The sequence below is a fragment of the Anticarsia gemmatalis genome, chromosome 1 (genome assembly GCF_050436995.1).
Source record: "Anticarsia gemmatalis isolate Benzon Research Colony breed Stoneville strain chromosome 1, ilAntGemm2 primary, whole genome shotgun sequence".
NCBI lineage: Eukaryota > Metazoa > Arthropoda > Insecta > Lepidoptera > Erebidae > Anticarsia > Anticarsia gemmatalis.
This window is the reverse complement of record NC_134745.1, coordinates 11029521-11055389: the sequence shown is the minus strand read 5'-3', so window position 1 is coordinate 11055389 and position 25869 is coordinate 11029521. Positions and strand designations below refer to the sequence as shown.

At 35.0% G+C, this 25869-nt stretch overlaps 5 protein-coding genes across 7 annotated transcripts; 2 read left to right on the top strand and 3 right to left on the bottom strand.

Moving 5' to 3' along the window:
* Window positions 1-2360: 2360 nt before the first annotated feature.
* Window positions 2361-4996, bottom strand: LOC142976177 (NADH dehydrogenase [ubiquinone] 1 alpha subcomplex assembly factor 2). Its single transcript, XM_076119434.1, has 4 exons — window positions 4871-4996; window positions 4657-4750; window positions 4156-4306; window positions 2361-3779 (listed from the first exon to the last, which is right to left on the bottom strand). Exons 2-4 carry the CDS (start codon window positions 4748-4750, stop codon window positions 3578-3580), a joined length of 447 nt encoding a protein of 148 aa, XP_075975549.1. The 5' UTR covers window positions 4871-4996; the 3' UTR covers window positions 2361-3577.
* A 341-nt stretch (window positions 4997-5337) lies between these two features.
* LOC142976166 (tax1-binding protein 3 homolog) lies at window positions 5338-7631 on the top strand. The gene is made up of 3 exons (XM_076119423.1): window positions 5338-5652; window positions 5731-5859; window positions 5947-7631. The coding sequence occupies exons 1-3, from the start codon at window positions 5599-5601 to the stop codon at window positions 6133-6135; spliced, it is 372 nt and encodes a 123-aa protein (XP_075975538.1). The 5' UTR covers window positions 5338-5598; the 3' UTR covers window positions 6136-7631.
* A 217-nt stretch (window positions 7632-7848) lies between these two features.
* Window positions 7849-8667, bottom strand: ND-13B (NADH dehydrogenase (ubiquinone) subunit ND-13B). The gene is made up of 3 exons (XM_076121951.1): window positions 8509-8667; window positions 8170-8331; window positions 7849-8085 (listed from the first exon to the last, which is right to left on the bottom strand). Exons 1-3 carry the CDS (start codon window positions 8524-8526, stop codon window positions 7909-7911), a joined length of 357 nt encoding a protein of 118 aa, XP_075978066.1. The 5' UTR covers window positions 8527-8667; the 3' UTR covers window positions 7849-7908.
* Window positions 8668-9382: 715 nt separating this feature from the next.
* Window positions 9383-15728, top strand: Topors (Topoisomerase I-interacting protein). 2 transcript variants are annotated; one of them, XM_076119404.1, is made up of 5 exons: window positions 9383-9716; window positions 10153-10368; window positions 11670-11839; window positions 12484-12711; window positions 12886-15728. In XM_076119404.1, exons 2-5 carry the CDS (start codon window positions 10162-10164, stop codon window positions 14297-14299), a joined length of 2019 nt encoding a protein of 672 aa, XP_075975519.1. In that variant the 5' UTR covers window positions 9383-9716; window positions 10153-10161; the 3' UTR covers window positions 14300-15728. The 2 variants fall into 2 exon arrangements, with proteins under 2 accessions (XP_075975519.1, XP_075975528.1); XM_076119413.1 differs by lacking the exon at window positions 12484-12711.
* Window positions 15729-16249: 521 nt separating this feature from the next.
* LOC142976138 (mitogen-activated protein kinase p38b-like) lies at window positions 16250-25804 on the bottom strand. 2 transcript variants are annotated; one of them, XM_076119383.1, is made up of 9 exons: window positions 25568-25804; window positions 25230-25366; window positions 24924-25117; window positions 24569-24678; window positions 24086-24210; window positions 23515-23594; window positions 20779-20900; window positions 18733-18863; window positions 16250-18448 (listed from the first exon to the last, which is right to left on the bottom strand). In XM_076119383.1, the coding sequence occupies exons 1-9, from the start codon at window positions 25669-25671 to the stop codon at window positions 18369-18371; spliced, it is 1083 nt and encodes a 360-aa protein (XP_075975498.1). In that variant the 5' UTR covers window positions 25672-25804; the 3' UTR covers window positions 16250-18368. The 2 variants fall into 2 exon arrangements, with proteins under 2 accessions (XP_075975498.1, XP_075975506.1); XM_076119391.1 differs by lacking the exon at window positions 23515-23594 and adding an exon at window positions 23246-23325.
* Between the last annotated feature and the right edge of the window lie 65 nt (window positions 25805-25869).

Below are 25869 nucleotides of genomic sequence, written 5' to 3'. Positions count from 1 at the left end.
AATATTTCACAGTGACGTAAACACCTAAACGTAACATCATTGTCGACTTTTCCGATATTCCATTACTTGTCCATAAACTAACTTTTACTAGAATCCTTATTTCTATAAAAATATTATGCTCCCTGGCATACCCATAGTCGCCTCGCTAAAGTTAATTTTCAGTGCAGACCAGGTGTCACAAGTTGAATTTATTCTTACGTGAACGAGCCGCGACCGTTTAACTATGTTATAGGCATGGTTTTACATTTCTTCATCTATATATGTAAATCAAAGACACGCTCAAGGAAAGAGCTGTCACAGGTCTATGTCACAGAAATGCATGGTTAATTATAAGTTGGTCTAATTAATCTCAATATAATACCGATCGAACCAAAGATAAAAAGCAGATTGAACCAGTATTTTCCTCAAGCTCTATTATTAGCTAAAGTTATTTTTGTTCCAAGTATTATCAGTATACCACAACGAATGTATGTGTGTCTTTGTTTCCTAAACTTGATATGAAAGTATGATATTATTATCATTATGTTTCACTTGCGAATCCAAACCATAAAAGATAAAATTTGATCTATGCTCTGAACTACAGCGGGTTAAGTATTTTGTCGGCAAAATCTTGTAATAACTAATTTTAGTTCCATATTTGTAATGTAAGTACAACGCATTAATCTATTAATTAACGTTATAGTCTTAAGACAATGTCTAGGAACCTTAATACACTTTTTATTCAACTCCTTAGTAAATAAAAAAAAGTATAGAAATATTCTTGCATTTCGCCACGCTTACCTACCCTGGTACATAATATTATTGTACTTAATATCAAAATAAGCCTTACTTTTAAAAATATTAAGGAAATAATTATTATCAGAGAATCTTATAATATATCTATTATGTAATAAAAGCATTATTATGAGAACAAATGCTACTTAGCTGACCCCTATATGACAGTGTATTGCACCCCCGGAAGAAATTATTACGATTTATTGACAAGATGTTGTTGTTGTGCTCTCAATGAAGGATATAAAATTCATAAAGGGTAGATATGTTTCTTCCGGAGTAGTTAACTATTATCTCGGAGAACTATTTTAATAGTTTCTGTAACAAACAAGTATGCCTAGCTATGTAAGATATTAATAAACAATCGATTCTTATACTTTCGTTATCTAATGCAGAAACTCAAAGCATGATCATCATAACATTAGTTGCTTGACGTTATGACACAGTCTAGGGTGGTCGTAAGGTGTCGTCGTTTCAGAATCTGTCGTTATAAAATATTTTTATTTTCATAGAGTTCCAACAGTGGCGATAGCGCCCCATACGTGGTGGCATAGACTTGCTGGTGAAGCTTCTCGTGGGGGCGGTAGCGCTTCTACACACAAATTATATAAAAGAAAAAGTTAAATTCGAACCCATGCGTTGCATTACAAATTTCAAATTATTTTTAAGAGAACGTACTGAAACATACGATATTTTTTACAAGTGGGCGTTAAGACATAAGAAATTAGACAATTGTTATAGGGATCAATCCCTTCGGTTACCCGGGGATAACAGTTAAACTTTTAACTATAGGCTATCCTGGTATCAGTCACTGTCTGGATTATAATGATATTGCAACTACGAGATAGTAATTTATATGATTTAAACACCTATAGGTGAAGCAAATTGAGACATAACTTTGGTGATAAACTCAGGTTCGTATGAAATATAGATAAGATATTAAAGGCAATAAATATTTATATGTACCTAGTGGCATTATTACCACGTGCGTATAATAAAATTCCCAAAATGCAGATTTGCAGCATAGCAATTTTGTGTCTCCGTAGAACGTAAACCCGTAGTCAGGTAATACGTCGCCACGTCGGGCCTACGTCGTAGACCAGGGTCTACATAACAATACACGCAATGAAATGGACGTCGTAAAGGGGTCTACTACACTTCTAATTACTATACGTAGAGTAATTTTTCAAAAACGCATGTGATAAAAGTAAAGTCAACACAAATTCAGCGTGTCAATATTTAATCAAATGCCGATAGCATTTAATTAAATATAAAAAATTCGTAAAATTATTTTTGGGCTTTTCTGTCCACAGTCTCAGTAATTACTCTCAGCACGAAAAAGCTAAACCAAGTGCGTAAAGACGGCGGTTGCATGCGGGGCTAAACCATTTACCGGTCTTGTTGAGAATCAGAGTCGCGCCTAGAGTTTTGTACAAGCACTTGGGTCTATTGTTATTTTTGTCGGAAAAAGGCGTAATTTTAAGTAATCTATCTATGTCTTGGCTAGTTCAAATGTACCAATATGGACTGACTTCAGCCAGGAAGATAACAAAAACACTAAGTTTATTGCAGAAATTAAAACAAAAAATAACATCAACATATTTATTTATTCTAAACAATTATGATCACAGCTCAAGTCTATTTACACACTAAAACTAATACAGAACAGAAAAATTTAAATGAAATATTTTGCCAAAATATATTATTAATCTACAATGTATTTTGACCATAATATTGATACCTACCACTTAGTGGTAAGGTTCTAAGTACCTAGTTATTTACAGATAATGTTTATAAACAAACTGTTAAATCAGTGTAATTAAAGTGTCAAGTGACTTTGTGTGTGTAAGCAATAACAAGTAATTGCGTCATTTGTGGCATAAAAAAATCCATGACACTATCAGCAAATAATAACAAAACTTGCAGATATAGTTTTTAAATTTGAAATAAGTTATTTTTATACCCCCAATATAATATCAAGCCATGCGCGATTCATACAGAAAGTGGGTGCGAGCATATGGCGGGGCTATTTCACATGGAAGATACCACACTGAAAGCGTGTGCAGATAGGCCGCGGGCAGGGTGGTACCCGTTTTCTGTGTGAGTTGCGCTTTAAGGTGGTTGTTTTGTCCTAAAAAGCTAGGATGAGAATTATGTCCAATGGGTTAATCAAGTGATACTGAAAAATTTCTTTGAGTTATTCTTTCATCCATAAGCAATAAATAGGCTTCTTTACAATGTTGTACTGCATCGCCCATATTATAGGCTGGTATGAAATATGAGGCAAGGTTTTAAGAACCTATTTTACTATGTCAAATGGGTTCTATGGAACCATGTTTCCATGTCGCTATCTTTCTATAAATGTGAACCTTACTGATAGTCTGTGTAATCACTAGAATTAAATATCGCCATTTAATCCATATTGCTTGCATAATATTGTTGCATGCATAAAGTTAGTGTTTGTACCCGGCTTAATATTTAAGCTTGTTAGATTGTTTCATGTGTATTGCAACTACATATAGTTGAATTTATTCCTTCAAACATTTTTAGGGTTTAAAATGACTTCCTAGGCTCTTTGAATAATATTCACAGTTTCAATGCACTGGTAACAAAAATCACTGGGTACTGGTTAGAAGTAAAAAGGTATGTAATACTGTCTTACTATTGTGTACTTGGTACCTATATTCATGAATAATTCTGACTCTAATTCCAAAATTAAACTAAAAATAAATATCTAATTTCATTTCAAGTGTAAGCCAGTGTTCTGTAACATTGATTATTTTGCTAATTATTGTTTTATCATGATCTATTGTTTTCCAGGTTTATTGTCAGGGTCACCCGGTGACATGCCAGGATAGACAGGAAAGGATTCATGTCCTCTCTCAGGTAAAGTGGGCAAAGAACCTCCCTCAGCTAATCTTTGTTCTTCAATTTTAGCTGCATTTATTTTTTTCATTTTAGCAATGGCCAGATTTTTCTCAATCTCCTCTTCTGTTGGTGGAACTGGTCTGTAAATAAAGAGACAAAATTATTTTTTTATAATATCCATTTTTATCTGAAGAAATTAATCATTTGGTTACGCAAAAAAAAAGGTATTATATTATTGTTAAAATTCTCATCACATTTACAACTCAATTTTAAGTTAAGTAATAAAAAGTTAAATTCAATTATAAAACTCAATTCACACTAGTATTGGTCCTTAGTACTGGTCCTTATATTAGATCTAATTTTGTCTGTTTTTTATTAGAAGGTTAATATTGCCTATCAGTAGTAGTAGTCACTTTGTAAAGCCTCTCATTGCACACAGCTATGTGTAAAAAAGCATTGTTAAATTTATCCAAAAATAAAGGATTTCTTGTATTTTTTCTGCAAATTTATATATACCTCCTCATTCTCAACCAAGCTTCCCACTCAGCAGGGATAGGTTCCTGAAAGTCTTGACCTTTAGGTGGATCATACCATCTTGATGCCTTTCTCTTACCAATACTAGGATCAGCAGGGATTTCAAAGTAAATATTACCCAAGTAATCTTTTCCTGTAATTTAAAAAGATATAACATCAATCTCATTTCAACCAGGGCAGGTATGTCTGTATTGATACGTTTAATGGGCTAGCGATTCCCATTAAACTTAGCTGAACATGAACAACAAATCAAGCTCTTACTTAATAGATTAGGTTAAGGTAATATTTTAATTTTTAAATTATATTAAATAGCCCAGTTGCAACTGTGACCAACAATGTGGGGTACACAATGTACATTGTTGGTCACACAAATGCAACTCAAATTAGTGTTAGGTTGTAAATACACTAAAAAAAATTGAACATTTTAAAACCATGATATACTAAGGCTCAGATCAATACAAATGTAAAAAGTCAATTATTTACCCATTTTATTTCCTCTGATCTGACGGGGTCTGAAGGAATTGACAAAATTTCTTAATACTACGAGCAACAAGTTTCTGGATTCACCGTTGGCCATCTGAAAAAGGAAATTATTATGTTTTCAAAATTCTGTTTGGATACATGCCAAGATCCATACAAATACCGCTCAGCAATGGTGTCATCAATTTTAAAAATAAACATTTGTACTTTAACTAACCTTCGTTTTTTACTTAGTTACATAAAGCAGTGGTTAAGATTTAATAAATAAGACAAATATATTTCTGATAACCAACAAAATTCACACAACTTTGACAAATTACTCTTTGACACTTCGCGCTTGACAATTGACAGATATGTCAAGCGAATCTTCTTGTTTGAATCTGTGGTCGAATGAATAATTGAACCATGATTGAACGTAACAGATTAGGTAGCCAAAAAAAAGTTACACCAGTTTCACAATAAATTACTAAGTAGGTACGCAGTGATACGATGAGATCGTGAAAAAGTTATTCTAACTTTTTAACTAAATTTAGTATTTTCGTCCACTTCTCTTAATTTTTAAAACTGATACCTACCTACTTTAACATTACAATCTTTTTAGTTGATGAATAGTAGAATGTCGATACAGATTTTTAATTATGAAGATAACCCTACAACAGCGCAGCCGAAGTTTTGAGTTGACATTTTTATGTGCTGGCAGCTGGCAGTTTATCTACGATTCGTCAGTTCCAGAAATTATTCTAGCTTTCTCTGTTACTCATAGTATTTTATTAGAATCGTTGGTGGTGATAGCAATAATCTTACTGCACACAAAGACAGAAACAGTATTGTGTTTTCTATAATTTATTTCAGGTTGTATCAAAGGTGTTGTTGTTATTAGGTAGCACTGTGATTGTGGTCCGAGTTTATTTTGCCTAAAAAGAAAGTTTAATTAAATCAGTCACCATGGCGAAAATGGCATTTCAACATCAAGCTGGAACAGCTATGGAGTGTCTCAGTGTAAGTTCAAAGACCACTCCCAATTTCTGATATAGTTTCTTTAGTTTTCTTTGATACTCATTGAACGTCATTATGCAGATACCAATAACACTCCAAAAAGAAGCTGGTGTCGACTCTGAAGGTAGAGAAGTTATGAAGTGCGGTTTCAAAATTGGCGGTGGAATAGACCAGGATTATCGTAAAAGTCCCCAAGGATATACTGACAATGTAAGTACAATTTACACATTTAATAGTAGCTTGATAAGTTCGAAAATAAAGTTCTTTATTAACTTAGAAATATATGTTATTTCGCAGGGAATATACGTAACAGAAGTTCATGAAGGTAGTCCTGCTGCTAAATCTGGACTAAGGATGCATGACAAAATATTACAATGTAATGGATATGACTTTACAATGGTAACCCATAAAAAAGCAGTTAGTTATATAAAGAAACACCCTATCCTAAACTTGTTAGTTGCAAGAAAAGGTGTTACTTCTACATAAATTCATTTTTAAGAGACCATCTTACTTATAAACATTATTTTGTTTTGCAAAAATTAAAGTTTTATCTCTCTATTTATTGTACTAATAGTATAAGTAACATTACATGACAAGGTTTAACCACTTTACAAGGATAGTTTTACTGTTTTACCATATTGTGACTTTATATGATGATTATGAATATTAATATACAGAGGTACTTCATAAACAGTATTGCCTTTATAAGGATTTATTTGCTATTTGAATTTACATAATGTTAAATTTCCTGTGGCATTTATATTTAGCATAAATTAAACTGCCAATTGGTGTCTAAATATTTAGAATTTCCAGAATGTACTTATTATTTATTAGATAACATTTCAACTCCATATTATTATATTATCATTTGTTATTAATTGCACCAAATAAGCTGACATACAAAATTCATCTTATAGGTCTTTTTTGTGAACAAATGCTTAATTCTTTTTTTCCTTAAATCTGTTATATAATTTTTTTACAAGCTAATGATGTTGCACAAAATGTAATTTAATTAAGAGACAAAATTTGTAAGTTATGTAAATGTAGTAACAAAGTACATATTTATTTTATCTATTTTGTTTGGATATTAATTTAAGTATCAGAACTTGTAAATATTTAAGAGATAACAAATCAAAGTTTATAAGTAAATTGGTAAGTTGTTTGAGATTTTGAGTTTAAGGTGATAAGAGCACTGAATTAGTATTATATCATAAGTGATTATTATAATGTTATTTATTTTTTTATGTAAGATTTAGTTAATAGGTATATTTGCATTACTTTTTGATTGTGCAACTTTTGTATTACTGTCCTACAATGTACAGCGAATTACTAAGAGGCATTTCAAAATATTTGTAAGAATGAGTTACCAATAACATATTTTTTATACAAAACTTTTGCATTATTTACATTATCAGTTATACATTTTTTACAAAATTAATGAAGTGCATGTCATAATGGTCTTGGAAAGTTACTTAGTTAAGTATTTATTAGTGGTTAAATTTGATTATAAATATATAAATTATATCGGTTGTTACTGTTATCTGCTTTACTTACAATCTGGACAAAAAAAAACATTATTTCTGATAATAATGTGGTCATTCATTGATTAATGATTAAGAGAACAGAATTATAATGAAATAAAACACTGTTTTTTTTAATATCTTTGTTATAACATTGGCAGCACAACACATGAGCTTGTCACTTGATTGTATTGTATGTTTCTTTCAATAACATGTTAGTAAAGCAGCTAAGTACTTAAAACCTCATCTTGTTATGGCTCAGTTCCATCATAAATGTAGATAGATAATAATATAAATAAAATGTTACAAGCATTTTTTGTAATACTAATAAATGGTTTATGCACTGTGCCAAATAACACTGCTCCATTTATATTTCATTGAACCTTACATTTTTTATATTTCATTGAATTGAAAGATGTTAGTTATAATAAAATCAAAATAAATATGTGTCTTATTTTTTGGATAACATGACTGTTACTGATAAATTACTCAGAACATGTTAGATTGTTAAGTATGTTGTGAAGAATGATTTTATATATATTGTGTACCTACCTCTATTATTCACTTGCATCTTGAGATAGTTGTATAGCCCTTATTACTAACTAAGCAAATACCAAAAATTAAGCAAACAGCAATACATAAGTGCATTGCAATATTACTTATAAGTAAAACACTTCAATTAATTTACTATATTTATTATAAACTAAAGAATTTTAACAACACATTCAAACAATGAAGTTTAAGCTTTGGTTGGTGGCCAGTCCCATTGACCCTTAGGTGGCTTGGACACAAGAGGCTCCCATGGCTTCCAGTTCAACATTTTTCTGGCCAAATTCAATTCATTTTCAGCTTGGACTATTAATTCCTCTGCCTGTCCGCAGTTGATCTTTGCTTCTATGTCATAGACATTCTTTGTCTGCGAAATATAAAAATAATAATCACATTACATACCAATTATTTTCTATTGATCAAATGTATGTTAAATCTGTTGTCCCCTTACCTCAGTTAAAACCGCAGCTCTTTCACGAACGATTTGCTCCGTGTATTTACGGTATGCAGAAGTCTCAGGCATTTTCTTTAAGGTTCTCAGAATTTTTCCGTAAAGAGAGCCCAAGGTATGATGAGCATTTGGAGCCACAGCCAGACCCACGAGGCCGGTTGTCTGGAAATAATTACATTTAAATTTAATATGCTTAATCTTTTTAATAACCAAACAGTGGTCGGTCTCAATTTGGGAACAATGTCGTAGTTTGATACATTACGTTAGTATGTCAAATATTGTCCCAAACAGAAGGTAGCTCGTAAATATGTATGTTTTAATGATTTGTTTAGGGATTACCTTTTTCAGAACACCCATTCTTCGAAACGATTAGATAATCACAATAATATCACTACATAAAACCTGCTGAATGAAGTCTGGAATTTGACAACTATTTTGACAGTTGACAGATGGATGCAATTTTTTTCCGTAATCATTTGCCGGATATCAAAAATATCAGTCTTTTAAGATTATCATTCAGATTCACGTATGCAAAAAATCAAAACCCTGAAAGAAGAACAGGAAGCTTAATTATTATTGGAAGACCTCATAAGGTCTTCAGAACAATACAGATTTTTTAAAGTCGAATCTACCGATTTTAAACTCTTCAACCAAACACAGTATTTTGTGACGATTTCCTGTAAACTCAACAGAAACAGAAGTGCTTTTTACCTTACCTTTTTTCTTTTTATAATAAACAGATCCATAAAAAAAATCATTTAATGACATGCCGCATGTCCATTTATTGTCCGAAGGTAGGAAGGCCAAAAGTGGGTACCTACCTATGCCATGTAGAAGTAGGCAGTACATCTAACTAGGTATCTACTTTCAGCACAACTTTTTCGCTATATCGAAATGAACGGTTTTTAACTAAACTTCGAAAGAACGGCAGGGCGCAACTGCGCCGGTGAGGGGTACTGTGCTTCAATCGACCGATTGGTACAAAAATCAACCGTGAATCCTCTGCACTAGGTCTATTTATGTTTAGTTTGCTTTCATAAACACAGACATTTGCGTTATTTGATTGTTATTTTTGTTCAAGTTATTTGACGTCAGCTGTAACTGGTTTTATTGTCGTTTGTGAATTGTAATGTAAATAAAATGAATAAAAAAAAGTATTGAATGTGGGCACCCTGACTCAACACCAACCGATTTTGCGCTTTATGGTGTAACAACACAGATAACTGCTGCTAAACGAAACGTAGGTACTGTGAGCTGCTGTGAATAAAATTTGGGAACAGTACTTCCAGTTTCCATGTGTGCGAACGTGTTTATTCCGATAATGCAACGTTAATTTGTGTTTTTACTATAGATTTTAGAAATAGCTTGTATTAACTACAATCATGATAATTTGGACATATTCTTGTCGTAAAACTTAGTGTTAGTAGGAAGTAGTTACAATAGTTGATATAAAATCGAGTGTTGGTGATCGAAGTTAGGTAGTCTCAGGTACTTCGTCCCTCGGCACGTCACAATTCACCAGAAATCTGTCAAGATCGCATTTATATGTAAGTACTATCATCTCATGAACATCCATTTTTTATGGAAATAATGCAGTTTGCATTACATTCGTAATCAGATGACATGACATGTCTATCTGTTTTTGTAGACCAATAGTTGCGTATTTACTAAGATTTGTTATTGATTTCCATGCGAGTATGTTTTTATTCTATCAAAGATGTTTTAATAAGTGAAACATGATTTAAGTTATGATATATATCAAAACCAAAGAAATATAACAACATTTTTAGTACCATCAGCTGTGGTGAATATCATGCCACAGGCTATCACACAATGACAGCTATTAACATGTAGATCATTGTATGTCAGTTACTGAGCTAAGTGTGGTTGTGTGAACTCTATTAGGTACTACAATCATCTGTTTGTTGCAAAGTCAGATTTTTTTTTTATAAATTGGTAAAGCAAGAGCACTACTTTTAACAGAGATTGGCCATGGAGGCCCTCTCAGCAGCACAAGATGACAGTTCTGGTGCAAACCCAAGCAGTGTCAAGAGTGATGACAGCAGCCCTCAAAGAGGAAGTGGAGCCGGCTCTCCACCGCCCAACTGTGCTATATGCCTTGGCACATGCAAGAACAAATCATTCACCGATTCTTGTCTGCATCAATTTTGTTTTACATGCCTACTTACTTGGAGTAAGGTAAGCCTGTGTTATGTACATAAAGTCACTCCTTTCATCCTTATGTGTAAAAAGATCATAGAACTTCGCTTGCTTCATTCAAATCCATACATATTGTCATACAAGACCAGTAGTAAGCCAGTTTTCTACAATATTAGTATTTGTCACAGTACTAGTTGGGCTTAGGTGTTCCCGTAAAATATAAGAACAGGATGAAAAGAATTTGACCTTTAGGTTGAAAGGGATTTGACCTTTGTCCACTTTACTAGTTGAGTACAGGATGAGACATAACATATGTTAATTTGTTATTGGCATTATTAGTAATTAGTTCTACACTTAAATCATTTGAAACCATGAGCACAGACCAAGCATTTTGTGGCTGTCTATAACTTATGGTAACAAAGCAGTTTTGTTTGAAAATCAAATCTTTATAATGATGTTTAGAAACACAACATTATTTTTAGATTTTCCTTAAATGTTGGACAGGTAACTTACAATATAATAACAAATTGTGATCAAGACTAATTAAGTTAAAAAAATTAAGGAAAAATGGGTTGAATATGCTTAAGTGCATCATTTCCTGTGTAATAACAGCTAATAGTCATGCAGTGCGAATGTTTTAATCATTAAATATCAGAGATAATATATCTTTTTATTGTTTGACTACAAATTTTATTCTTAGCATGATGTTGACCATAGACTAATTGCGATTATTCATGGATGACATAGGGTAATTAATTGAATTATCAATTAAATTACGCCTTCTCTTGCCAAAGCCTCAAAACAGATATGTCTGAGGCAGAAAATGGTTAACATATGGTTAGAACTTGTTGATTAAGCTTTAAGGTAGAAGCATGGGGACGTGAAGTATTCAATTGGAGGTACCGCATCCTGGCTACTTTAAGGTGACTGTTGAAGGAACACCGTCAGGTTTTTAGTCGGTATGCCCAAATTTTAAAGTCGGAACGCCAAGCCGGCGGGATAGCCCGACAGACCCCCGCTTCCTCCCTGGAGCGGGACATGCAGTAACGCATTTTCCTGACAAAAAAAAACAGGGTAGAAGCATGAGGTACTAGAAAACAATAATATTTATAAAGTATTTGAGTGCCATCTGCCCCAACAGAGTGCAGTATGATAGCACATTATGTGGTAGCAATTAATAGAGCTCATTAACTTGAATCTTTGTAAATTGTTCATATGTGGACGAAGCTAAAACTCAAATATACAGAAATTTTATCAAGAAAACTTAAAAGTATAAAAATGTTTTTGTTTAGAAATGATAATAAAAAGCTAATAAAGATGAACAATTGGTTATTTTGCAGGTAAAAGCTGAGTGTCCACTGTGCAAACAAGCGTTCAGGTCAATAATCCACAATGTGCGGTCCAACCATCAGTATGAAGAGTATCTGGTGGTGCAGCGGCACACAGAGGAGGCCAGCAGCAGGATCGAGATTGACAGAGTCACAAATGCCACACACAGGTTTAGATACAGGTAGCCTATTAATAAAGCCCTCCTAAATGTCTATACACAAAGTCTGAGTTTAACACTGATCTAAAAGGAATAACTTTAATATGGTTATACTTTACACAGGTATCTTTACATAACCTTATAAACTATTTAAGTGTTCCATGAAATCGGCCCAAAAATATGCATTGTAATGAATATGAAAATTTCACATAATTTTGTCCTAACATTCAGATAACCAAAAAAAAGATCAGATAACATTATTAAGTTTAATAGCCATTGCAAAATATTGTGTAACATCTTCATGACATACTATCATGAGTCATCATATTTATTTATTTATTTATATTGTCTAGTAAATTCTAGAATATGTTTGACAATTTAACTTAATCTTAATCAATTATATTATTATGTACTGGCATCTTGAGCAGGGATGAGTTGATCTTTTTTGTTTAATCATCCAGATCCATACCTAACGTTTTATTGTTTGTCCTACTAACTTACACATAAGGCAAAGCAATTCTAATGACTTCCCCATGGTGCTAAATCGTTTGGCAGAAATCAAACAAAATGTAACAATTTTCTTAACATATTGGAATTTAAGGAGCCGCTCGAGACTTAAAATTGTTATAATTATGAGGTGTGTTTAATAATGGGATACGTTGGGACAGGACGACGCTCACTCTGCCGAGGCGAGAAACAATCGCCATCCAAGAGCTGCTGCGCCACTACCCGTTCATGGCGGACGTGTTCCCTCCGCCGGTGACCCGCGCGCCGCCCGCCCGGCGCCGCCGCTCGCCCGCGTCGTTCCGCCGCACCGTGTACCGCCACAACCTGTGGGCGCGGCCTCTGCCCGACTTCACAGGCCGCTACAGGGATTGTACCCCTGACTTCTATAGGTTAGGATGTTTTACCGAGACTGTCTCGTTTGCTAACACTGCCTTACGAATTACCAAATTGCAAACTGTTTCAATTGTTTTTGTATTCTATTCCTTCTTCAAAGATAGTATGTCGGAAGATGATACGCGAAAGTGCTCGATGAAGAAACTGAGTTGTAAATTATTATTTTGCAGGAACAACAGTACACAGATGCACCGGCTGGCACCCTGGCTAAATAGGGAGTTAAATTATTTATTGAACGAGAATGTCGGCCACATCTCCTACGTGTTGGCGCGCATATTGGAGCTACTGCCGCAGCATCACATCAGTTCACTCGAATTCAGAGAAGCGATGCAGCGATACTTCGGAGAGAGAACCGAACACTTCCTTCACGAGCTGTACTGTTTTGCGTCCACTCCCTACGACATGGCCGGGTACGACCGCAACGTACAGTACACCACCGACTCCAGAATCTCCACCATGATCAACGAGGTCATATCGAGTTCGGACACCGAAGCGAGCGTCGACTCCGACATCGTCATGGTGTCGAGTTCGGAGCCGGCCGACCCGCCCCCGGGGCCGTCCCGGGTCGCGGTGCCGGCCTATCCCTTGACCTACATCACCCCTCCCGCCGCCAACACCGTGATTCCTATCGAAACGATCTCTCAATCCGACAGCGACGACGACTCGTCGGAAGTGATGGTCGTCGGCTACATCAAGCCGCCGCAGGACCGCACGCCCGAGATCGTGGACCTGCTGGGTTCCGACAGCGACGTCATCGTGCAGGAGCCGTCCCCCGCGCCTGAGCCCGAGCGGCCGCCCGTCAAGCTAACGCTCAAGCGCCACCGGCCGCGCTCGCCGCGCTCCGCCAGCGACAGCTCCTTCACGCCGCCGCGTCGCCGCGCCGCCTCCAGCTCCAGCTCGTCCTCCTCCAGCTCAGACGACGACTCCGGGCCGCGCCCCGCCCGCGCCAAGCCCCGGAGGAAGCCCGCCGCCGCCGGCCGCGACCGCAGGAAAGCGGACAAGCGCCCGTCGCGCTCGCATCACAGGGACAGGAGAGACGCACCGGCGCCCGAACCGGAGAAGAGAAGCAGTCGGAAATCCCACTCCGGAAAGGGAGTGAAGTCCTCGAATAAGACTAGAGAGGAGGAGAGGAGTGCGACGCCTTCGGAGTCGACGCCCTCCGCACTGGATCAGCCGGGCCCCAGCGGCACGTCGAGTGAGCGGCGACGGAAGTCCAGCGCCGACAGGACGCGGCGGCGGCGCGACGGCCGCGAGAGCAGAAGACTGAGAAGCGTTGTAAATGTTATGTACCATAATAGTCATAGAAATACGGATGATTCGAATACGGCTGCGAGTAATCTGTCGAATGGCGCAGCGAGTAGCGCCAAGTGCGTGGAGTCCCCGCCGTCGGGCTGCGAGCGCAGCTCCGAGCCGACCGCCAGCCCGCGCCACGAGCCCCGCCCCGAGCCCCGCGACGAGGCTCGCGCTGCTCGCGTGTCGCCGGCGACCCGAAAACAAGAATACAGTTCGACGGACTCTGAAGATAACCTACCATTGAATCTTACGTTACAACGGATTTCGAGCCCGTCGGTTTCGTCTACGTAAAGTGTTTGTAAAGAATATTATTGTGATAAATTATTATAAACTATATCTCTAGAGTAGTGTTTATTTTAAGATTTGGTTCAGTGACAATTTGGTTGAAGACAGATTTCTTGGTAAAATTAACTGTATCACTGAGGATGAAAAGCCGAAGTTGTTGACCGCACTACTTTAAATCTCCCTGTACGAATTATTCAATATACAATAATGTGAGGAGTGAGTAACCAATATTGTACTTGCTGTTAAATAGAGTTTCTGATCAAAGTCAAAGACAAGAATATTTCTTTTTGTCACCACGTACTGACGGGAATTAATACTTTAATTATGTTAGAAAGCAAGCAAGAGTCAATTTAAGAACTAGTACAGCATTAGTTACTCTCTCCTTTGTACAATAAAATTAGAATCATCAAGGGTTTTAAGAACAGCTGATGAAAATCATGTAGGTAGTGTTTCAAATAAATATCTACCGATAATTTTCTTCGTCGCTCATAACATTCAGTATGGACTTTAGTGTAATCTATCGATATAATAATGTGTATTCATCATTAATTAGAAGAGAATAATTCTCAGTGACACAATATAGGTAGCCTAATGCAAGTTTGCATATATTGAGTTCAAAATACACAAGGCTTTCATTGTAGGTAATTTGATGTCTCTGCATAACGCAACGCACATTTTTTTTTTTAATTGAAAATGTGATCAGTATCAGAGTTATTTTAACAGCTCATTACATTCTTGTGCCACGAAAACAGATTTTTTGTGTTTTTCCAACCAATATTGACGAAATGAGATATGACTACAGATATTATCTTAATTTGATTATTATAACAAACAATGTCAAAATATAGAACTTGGGATGCAATAAAATAATCAAACTTGTTATCTGTTATTCATTAAATGTTTGCTGGACGTATAGATAACACCTAAATATTTCGTTTTGTCAATCGCGGTAAGGAAAAGTTAGGTACGACTTTCATCCGATTTTTTACGTGAATCCGGGAACTATAGAAATATTTTCTAGTGCAAAACAACGTTTAGACTCTATTTCAACATCATCTTCATTCTTTATTTTAAAATACGGGTATTTGAGTAGATTGTGGACGATTCAAACCTAATTTAAGATCTATACAAGTTATGATCAATAAGTTATTCTAATGCCTGTGTATATAGGGAAGTTATTTTAATACACTATTACATACTATTACATTCATATTCATGACATGTGTATGGATGTTTGTAGCTTTGCTTTTAAACTCTGTAAATATAAGTTTTCACTGAGGAGAAAGAAGAGGCGTGATCATCTGACTTGGGACTACGTGGCGTTAACAAGCTTGCTGTGAACCAGTGGCCATTTACCTAAGGTTACGATAACATTGTAACACGCTGGTAAGGCCAGAAAATAAAAAAGTGATGTATGAATAAAATGTTTTATTTTGATACATGATGTCATTTTCCTCTCGATTATCCAGCATTGGACACGGATGTTGAATTATCGAAGATGTCTACCTGCTCTATGACGGAATGTTACTTATAACTTGCAAGAATAGCAGTCATAGGGCTTGTAATCATACCATTTACTTACCACAATATATGACCTACCTTTAACTAGAATGATAGCCAAGTGACTACACTGACTACACGCACTACTGATCTAGGGTTCTACCTTGTCTGAGCAGACCTGATTTGCGTGCTGATAGACTACGAAATGGATGATTGCGACGAGACAGTTTTAGTTTTTTTACAAACATTGCCGTCCGATGGCTAGTGTATGCTACTGACGACCACAGTCTCGGGTTCGATTCCCAGTTGAGGCAGTGCCCCTATTATTTACTAATGCGTACCTACATCTTTGAGTACAACAGGTGAGATGTGTTAATATTATTATGTAGTAAGTTAATGGAAATTTAATGGTGGCAGAGATAAAGTCAGAATTGTTGCTGCAAATAAAACAAAACATAAGTTTATATTATTTTATTCTTACGATTCAACAATAGTACATAGTCTACGCATGTAATACTTACAAATTGATGACGTAGTGTATTAAAATATAATCTAAAACCTTACACATTATTAAAAACTACGCGGCTAGAACACTGTAAAAAGCCGGCAATGCATATTATGCAATAAAAGATTAAAAACCTGACACATTTTCGTGTAATAGTCGTAGTATTGACATTATCAAAATTGGGGTTATTAAGTTCCTTATCATGCTCTCCTACAGTCTGTTTTCCATTTCTTTCGAAAATATTACTTTCATAGTATTCGTGTTAGTATAAACTGAGCAAAACATATTCGTCCTAAGACAATGACGGCTGGTCAAAACAATCTCGTAACTTGAACAACAGTCCACTCGCATTTCTATAAGTAGCGTCAAATTTCTACGTTAAATAACTAAGTCAATTTTGAACTTAATTATTAAATCCTAATGTAATATTATCAGCGATATTGTTAGCACCTGCATGTAAAGCCAAATATATTATTAGTAACTGTGTTTAGGCGCGACTTGTATTGGCAACTTTAGTCCCTTGCAGTGCAGGAACTAATAGAAGTTGTATCTTCTTTTTAGTTTCAAAACTCATGGATAAGTGGTTAGTGAAAGATCAGCGGTCTGATTTTCTACAATCGATAGTTTTGAGTAACGAAAATTAAATATTTAAAATGTACTGCAAAAATAGTTCCTACGGCGCTGATCCACTTTTCTTATATTCTTTTTTTGACAGTTAGCCAGTAATTGATAGTGGTAGAGAATCGCGCTATAATGTAGAATTTTGATAGTTGTATCTATACATTTTCTGTCATTTTATATTGGATTATTCGACACTTATCCATAAGTCTTGAACCCCGCATTTTGTTTCTCAAATATCTGCTACGAATATTTAAGTCCGTTGTCAATATTGCCACGCAAACATTGGATAAAACACAGCAAAAGCATTGTACACATCTAGTTTACTCAAAAGCAGTGAATATATTGCTTTGATTATCACTAAATTTATGACACGATGACGACTAACCTTAATTTACAATTGATTAAAAAAATATAATTCATCTTGTAGATCAATAACGTTGATTGCACTTTTTTAAAGTTTTGTAAGTCACAAAAATCACAGTACGGAGCATCAAATGCTGGGTATATCCTCGTTGTTAAGACTTCATTACTATAACTTACGACAAAACGTGTATCCACAACCCATTGTACGATTTATAAGACGCCAAGAAGAAGATAGCAAGGTTGTATGAGAAACTGAGAAAGTACATTAAATTTTATGAAGCCCTAGTAATAGTAATTGTTTGAAGTGTAACCTTATGTTACAGAAGCTGATAGATAATTTGAGTTAAAGTGTTTGTGGATTGTAAAAATACAGTGTTTCAGTATTGAAAAATACAGTTAAGTAGACAACTTGTATTCACAAAAATGAAGCTATTATTTTCTGTCACTTATAATAAATTCATTGCCTGTTTAAAAAGAGGAATATTGAATGGAATAAAACAATCGAAGTCAGCCACTACAATAAACTTGTCACTACATGGTTTGGGGCATATTTAATGAAGACGAGGGAGATGAAACAATATCAGATGTATTATTAAGTAAAAATACTTAGAAATACATCATTGAATGAAATATAGATACGTATCTTCAGTATTGCCAAAGAATCCCGCGTCTGCATAAAATTATATATTATCAATTCACTCAGAACTTTGAAAAATATTATTATAAATACACTCTGACATGGCACTTTCTCCACTCTGCTATAAAAACTCTATGAAAAATACATATCGTGTTATCAAACGTTAATATGAAGACATCTTTATTGCTTACGTGTATTGTGACGTTTATTTCTGTTTAATCATACAAATTACATTATACAGGGTCTTGTTCACTATAGCTGAACAAAGTTATCTATGGATGACATGTTGTCTATTCCTACAAAAAAAAAAGAATAAGACAACACATCAACTAAATAACTTTATTTTTAAACAAGCCCTGTTCTAAATTATTTTTAAATTTAAGATTTACACTGGCCATACTAACCCATAGATTAAAGTGCGGCATTTATAAAGTTACATATTACTGTTATTAAGAGGGGTTCACTTCGACGACTGTGTTCATGTGTTGCGGGTGAGGCTTGAATTCCACAACCTCTTTCCATACGAGATCTGGCAAAATATAAGGAAAGTGATTAATAAAATAAATCTGTTGATGCATATAACGAACGAAGGTCACGCTATTATTATTGAAACAGGTAAAGTAAAATCGATATCGAAAACGTTCAGATAGTAATGTAGGCTAAAAATAATAATCATGTCATTCACATCTACTAGTAAATACTTTTTAATAACTTTGAATCATCTCTAAGACGTAAGAATTACTTATTTAGCTCTCTGTAGTTCTCTACTGCTGGGCATTTTTTTTTATCAATAATTGTAAAAGGTATCGGTACCTTTCCACTCGTCAACAGGCATCTCCATATCTTCAAAGCTCTGGTCGTAGGGCGCCGATACGGGCTCATCGTCGGGGTCCGCGTACTGCGCCAAATATTGATGGGCGAGCGCCTGTTCCGCCGTTATACGTCTGAAATTTAACAATACAAATTATGATACAATACTATTCTAGCTGAAACTAGGCTTATTACACACATATTCGGTTCGACAATATTTATCAAAAAACAAAACCGACTAGATGTACTTGTTCGGCTTATGCCAATCGGATACATCTACGCATTCGTCGTCCGGCTAGGCCGAGACCTAATCCGTTATTCATGTCAGAACTGTATAGAATTTTTGATACCAAACAGGTTGATTAATTTCTATGTACTAAAATCAATATACATTTTGAATTTACAATAATTTGGTGCACAAACATAGTTCACAATCTAACGGTTCTTGTCAATCGAACTACATACATTAGTATGCAAAACCACTTAAGGTCTTAAATAGTAATAAAACAATAACCGGTTAAACCTGAACACCTACGCATTAATCAGTCAAGAATTGTCCACGATGTTTTATAATCAACAATCATAATACCATACCAAAGAAATGACTCATACAATTTAAATCACAAAGAAACCGACCTATTTTCGCCTACTATATTCATTTTACCTAACGCAAGTAAATAGATCAACGAGGCCACGAAGGTGATGCAAACAAAAATCCCACTTTCATATTTATAACTCAACATATTACTCACGTACTATGAATTGTTACCGCATACCGGGAAAATTCAACATAAAAATTATTACGGTATCAGGGAAATAAGACAAAATAACTATCCCCCGGTTTCTGAGGTACATTTAGCGGTAGTTTATCAATTCAATAGCGTTAAAACTCATACAAAAAAACGCTATTGAGATAAACTATTGCTAAATTTTAATGTACCTAAGAAACCGGGGGGTAAATGATTTAAATGGCTAGAAGCGATGACGTACAACACGCAAAAACTGTGCGAGCGCATTTTAATAAACACCACTTCAGTTTATAGCGGCCACGATTACCTAATTGCGAATGGCCTCCCACACCGCACATAGTTCTAGAACGTAATTTATTATTTGTGAAGATATTCCCAATCCTATTATCGTTAATTTTATTTTTCCGGAGGTTTCTATTTCTTTTTTTTTTTTGATGAGGCTAAATCGTTGGGTCTATCCCACTAGTCCCGTTGAGTTGTCCCGTGACGGGACAACTGGCACTATTTTGTCCCAGTTGTCCCGTGGCGGGACAAGTGACACTGTTTTGGTGCCAGTTGTCCCGTTGCAGAAAAAATCACGGGACTAATGGGACAGACGGAAGGGTCAAAACAACTGGTTCCATTGAGTTGCTCTGTGACAACAGGTACTTGGTACTTTGGTAAGATAGCAGGTGATGAATTGTACGCTACTCTATGTAAACTTTAAATTCACAAGAAGTTTTTTTTACCATTTAGGCTTTTCACTTTATAATTAAATTGACAAGAGTGACTATATCTATGACCGTCCATTCCAGAAATGTAAAATGCTTATCCGAAATTCCCTACTTGAAAAAACATAATGTAAGGAAACTAAAAATGTATTGTTAACAGGCCCAACAATGTAATTTCAACTTATCTACTAGAAATTAAGTAAAAATGTAGTAAGTACCAAGTACCTGTTGTCACAGAGCAACTCAATGGAACCAGTTGCTTTGACCCTTCCGTCTGTCCCATTAGTCCCGTGATTTTTCTGCAACGGGACAACTGGCACCAAAACAGTGTCACTTGTCCCGCCACGGGACAAATGGGACAAAATAGTGCCAGTTGTCCCGTCACGGGACAACTCAACGGGACTAGTGGGATAGACCCAAATCGTTCCTAGGTTTGAGACGTAGGGGTAAAACTTTATTCGCTCCGGAGCTGAAGATATTTGTTTTAGAGATTTTCTCTAGGCCTAACATGGATGGATGAAATACAGTGCTCCAATACTAGAGCATTCATGTTATCCTTTCATACTTAAGTTTAGAGGTAGGATACTTACTTGTCTGCGTCCAATTCCAGCATAAGTTCAAGTAGGTTAACGGCAAGGGGGTTAGCTCCACGGAACACTTCGCGGAAGTCACGTCTCTTCAGCGTCGGCAGCGACTGAATGTAGTTCCTTGCCTGAAACATTATAACGTTAGTTTCTAAGTACGTCATTAATTTATGTTGAGCCTATTCGACGTGCATTACGCTATATCCTAATACGTTTTCGTAAAGAAATCGTTTAATTGTTTCTTTTTATCCAAAATCCCTGATAGTTACGTGGTGTCGTTGCAAATAAATCACAAATATCTTTATTATAGGTGAGTATTTTTACATTTATGTCAGCATTTTTAAATGCTGAATACTAAAGCTATTATCGGCCGTCAATTTTAGGATGTCTGAAACTAACTACTAGGTTATAAAATTCTGGCTGAAACATTCGGTAGATGGGGAAAATTAAAATATTCCAAACATTATAGGCTTTTTAGATAACAGTTATATCAGTTATATGTGAAAACAGTGTCCCTGGATATACGCTACCTATCAATATTGCCTCCGGGAACAGGTAATGTACTTAGAAAAGTATAAAATCTGATTGACACAAACAAGATAAGATTATGCAGCGGAAACGAGTGCTATACTTAGCGATGTATTTACACATCAATAATAATATAATCTTTTATCTTAAACGTTGAATAATCCGTCACGCACGTACATTACGCTCGCTGACACAGTTCGACAGCAGCTATTACCTATATTACAGTAAATTATAAAACTAAACTTTACAATAGAAGCGTTTAAAGTGAAAAACTTGATAGCTTTTTTAGCTTAGTTAGCGTTGAATAAGATTTGTAACTTCCTTATTTTTTATAATACTTGGAGAATTTTGAATGGCATATAAAACAACACATTTTAAGCCAATAACTGAAAAAAAAAGATTTCACCAAAATTGAGTTAGCGTAGTATAAATAGCTGCTGTCGAGATCATCTTTTCTATGTAGTAAGTCTTTAATTTTCTCTGAATTATAACACAGCTATTATCCTTCAAAATAATTTATGTTGAAGACTTATTTTGTTGTATTTTGTATAGGGGTCTAATAAAGTGGCAGTAGGGGTCCGCACTAAAAAAAGGGTTAGGAAACCCTGGAGTATATCTATGACTACACCTAACATCAGCTTACCATTATTTGCATAAATAATTACACTTGTATGAAATGGTTAGATACCAGATACTAAAGAATTAGGTATAGATATTTCAGCCAAATGCGCAATGTTGATTTTATTTGGCAACTGTCTCTAGTTTTACTAACACTATAATGCACTTGACTACTATTTGTCTATTTATGTACCTATTAAACTATTTTACAAACACAATCATGACTGCGACGTCACATACATATAACATAGAACATACATTTCGCATACATGGAATATAACAAAAGACTGTCCACAACACTATGAGAGACACAAGTAGTCGTAAATATCTTAGAATACATAAAATGCAGATTTCATGTCAGTAAATACGCCTTTTTGTGTAAAATTTTAAACCGTTGTTACGAAGACTTTTAAGGATACAATGTTTAATAATAATCTAAAATATCAAACATATTTAAACTATAACAAGGAAAATAAATTATTAGGTACAATATTTTATAAATGGTCTAATAATACCAAATAAAAACTTAATTATCCAACTTCCTTTATGTACTAACTTTAATTTGTATTTGAATACAAAATAAACAAACTCATGAGCAACAAGTTTTATAGAAACTAGCCAACTGTGCAGAAGCGGCTGCCAGTGGCCAAAACTGTTTAAAATTGCTCTACAGTAAATATTCCGGATAATTATAACCTTACTGAAATTGAAAGCATTGAGCCGGAATTTTTATGTTTTCATCCAGGAAAGAATCAGGTCCAATCCAGGAAAGAAACCCGAGACCTAACATTTATCAGCGCTGCGCCGCGAGTCAGTTTGACTCATCAAACTATTTTATCAGCGGAAGTAATAGACGAAGCTAGCCATTTCTGATTGACTACTTGGTCTTTTGACCTCACGAGTGTCGGCTTATTAAACATTGTTTACAGTGATTCATCGTATAGGTATTTAACTAAAACTACACATTCTGGAACCAATCGTACTTTAACTAACCAATTCGGGGTTTTTATAACCAAGAACTCAAGTCATACTCGTAACTTCGAATAATATAAACTCATTCGTTTTACAAGAAGCTAAATAAACACACTAGTTTTCTTTAACGAATACCATTGTACAAACAATATCTACATAATTATGCCCATTCATAAACTCGCCACACTATTTACAAAATTAACGCGTTATGTTTGCTTAATTCCAGCTATTTATATTGAGTGATCATGTTATTTCTTATCTCATTATTTTTGTTAATGTGTTTTTGTTCAAATCAGTAAGCATAGCTAGCATTAATCCCTATGTGGTTTTGTAATATATTAGTTTCCATACATACCTCTTCACTAATAATTTTATCAACTGTCTCTTGCTCTGGATTTCCACACAGAAACAGTATTCTTGTGAGGTGATCAATATCTGAATGCACGCATGTTAAGGTTACACAAGCACCAAACTTACACAAGCCATGGATAGACAAGGTCACGACATTAAATCAAGCAAGTTAATGCGAAAGCTATATTAACTATAGCTCCTAAAATATTTACAGTGTTTCTTAGTTGTAGTTACACCATGTCACCCTTCAAACATTGAATGAAAGCTACTTACTGACTCCGAGGAGATTTTCTGCATAAACTCCTGAGCAGGGGTACCAAGAACTTCCATGATCAAGTTCAACTGATGGATATCTGTCTCATCCATTAAGGTTGAAAGCTATATTCCAATATAATATTAATAATTACAAGCTAAGCTGTAAATCTAGTGAAAATATAAGTCGAATATATATATCACATATTTTTACAAGAATATATAAGACTAATTTCTATATTCTCTGCACCAAAGTGATGAAACAGATTAAGGAAAGGTTAACAAAACTATTTAGATGACATAAAATGTTAAAAATAACAATGATGTGTAGGAGAAATGTTCAAGTCACTATTTAAATCCACTTTCCCTTGTTAGCAGAACTCTGGGGTATAATGTAAATGTGAACAAGACTCATCAACATAGATAGAAAGAGTTAATATATACAACTATCATACTGGCTAAAAACAAAACATTTGCATTAAAAAGACTTGAAAATGACATGTAATACCTTATGTTCTGAAATCTAAACTATAGAAAACACATGCATTATGCCTTATAAATAGTGTAAACACATAAATGGTAAAAAGGATACGGTCTGAGCCAGGGAACAAGGTTCTGCCAGTGAGTAACTCAGCCATGATGCAACCAACTGACCAGATGTCAACCGTTTGGTTGTAATGCATCCAGTTTAACATGATCTCTGGTGCTCTGTACCATCTGCAATACGTAATCACATCATACAACCTTTTCATACAATAACATGCAAAAAAAATTGCAATAATACTCAAGATAAAATACAATTTTTAATGGTCAAATTTGCATCTCATACTTAATCAAAGAGGTCAAACTAGAGCTTAGTCTTTTTAATGTATCATGGTATAACAAAACAATTGCCGATTCATATTAAAATTGCTAAGAGGAAAAAAAGATAGATAAAATTAGCATTATGAGGAAAAATATTTGCAAAATTCTTATTGGATTTGGCTCATAGTAGACATTTTTATGATGGTGTCATTTAGGGATCATTTATACAGAATTCCATCAATAATATAATATAAAGTATGTATGTACTCACCTTGTAGCTACATAGCCAGTCATTTCAGTTTCAGTGGGCCTGGCAAGACCAAAATCTAAGATTTTCAACTCACAGTCCTCATTGACAGCAATGTTAGAAGGTTTTAAGTCCTACAATATTAATAATGTGTTAATTAAAATGCCACTAGATATTGGCATTTTTGTGGAGTTAAAACATGCTTGTATTCAAACTTAATTGTTCTAATTTGTAAAACTATTAAATAAATTAGACAATTAGTCTACTGCTTTGTTTGTGATTGCATGAATGCAAAGAACTGGTAAAATTGATGATAGATGTTTAATAGATCAAGATCTAACTGTATATTATCATTACCTTTGCCTCTAAAATAACTTACCCTATGAATGATTCCAGCTGAATGAATATACTTAAGGCCACGGAGAATCTGATAAACCAGGAACTGAACATGATCATCTGACAGTTTTTGAGTGCGCACAATATTGTTTAAATCAGCTCCCATCAAATGTGTCACTAGGTAAACTTGTTGGAATTCCTCTAGTGTCTTTTCAGGGCTAAACACATCCAGCAAACCTGATGAAAATATATGTTTGTGAACTTTGTTTTTATACAGGTGATGACAAGTAATGCTGTTAAATAATTTGAGTTCATTTCATCAATATATGTAAGACTGTCAAACAATTACCAATAACATTCTCATGGTTCATATGCTTCAACATTCTCAGTTCACGATAGGTTCTCTTAGCATGCACAGCGGATTGGAAAGGCCTCGCCAGTTTCTTGATCGCAACTTTCATATTATGCAGAGTGTCTATCGCGGAACTGTAAACAAATTATCATGCATTCAAGAATAGACAAACAACCAAATGAGCCCGCCCACGTAAGGGCAATGTACCTACTTATTTTACGCTCTATTACAGCACGGATTGCGCGCTAATGGAATAAGTCATTTATATAAATACGGAACTTTTATCACGAATAATTACTGGCATATTGCCGAATATTTTTACACTAAATACATACCAAACTTGTCCGTAAGCACCTGAGCCCACAGGTGTAAGCATTTGATATCTTTCCGGGACAATCCATTCTGTTTTATTAATTTCCACTTTATGAAATCGAGGCATATTGTTATTGCTATAGAATATTTTCGTCACTACGATAGAAATGTAAAAAAAGATACGGAATTTATCAACTTATCTGCCACCGATTCTATTGGATTTGCTTGCATTTACACAGGTGTGGGGGAGGGGGGGAAGACACAAGGAATTTACTTGTGTTGCCAGTGTCAATTATTTTTTATGGACAGAAGTTGTAAAAAAGTA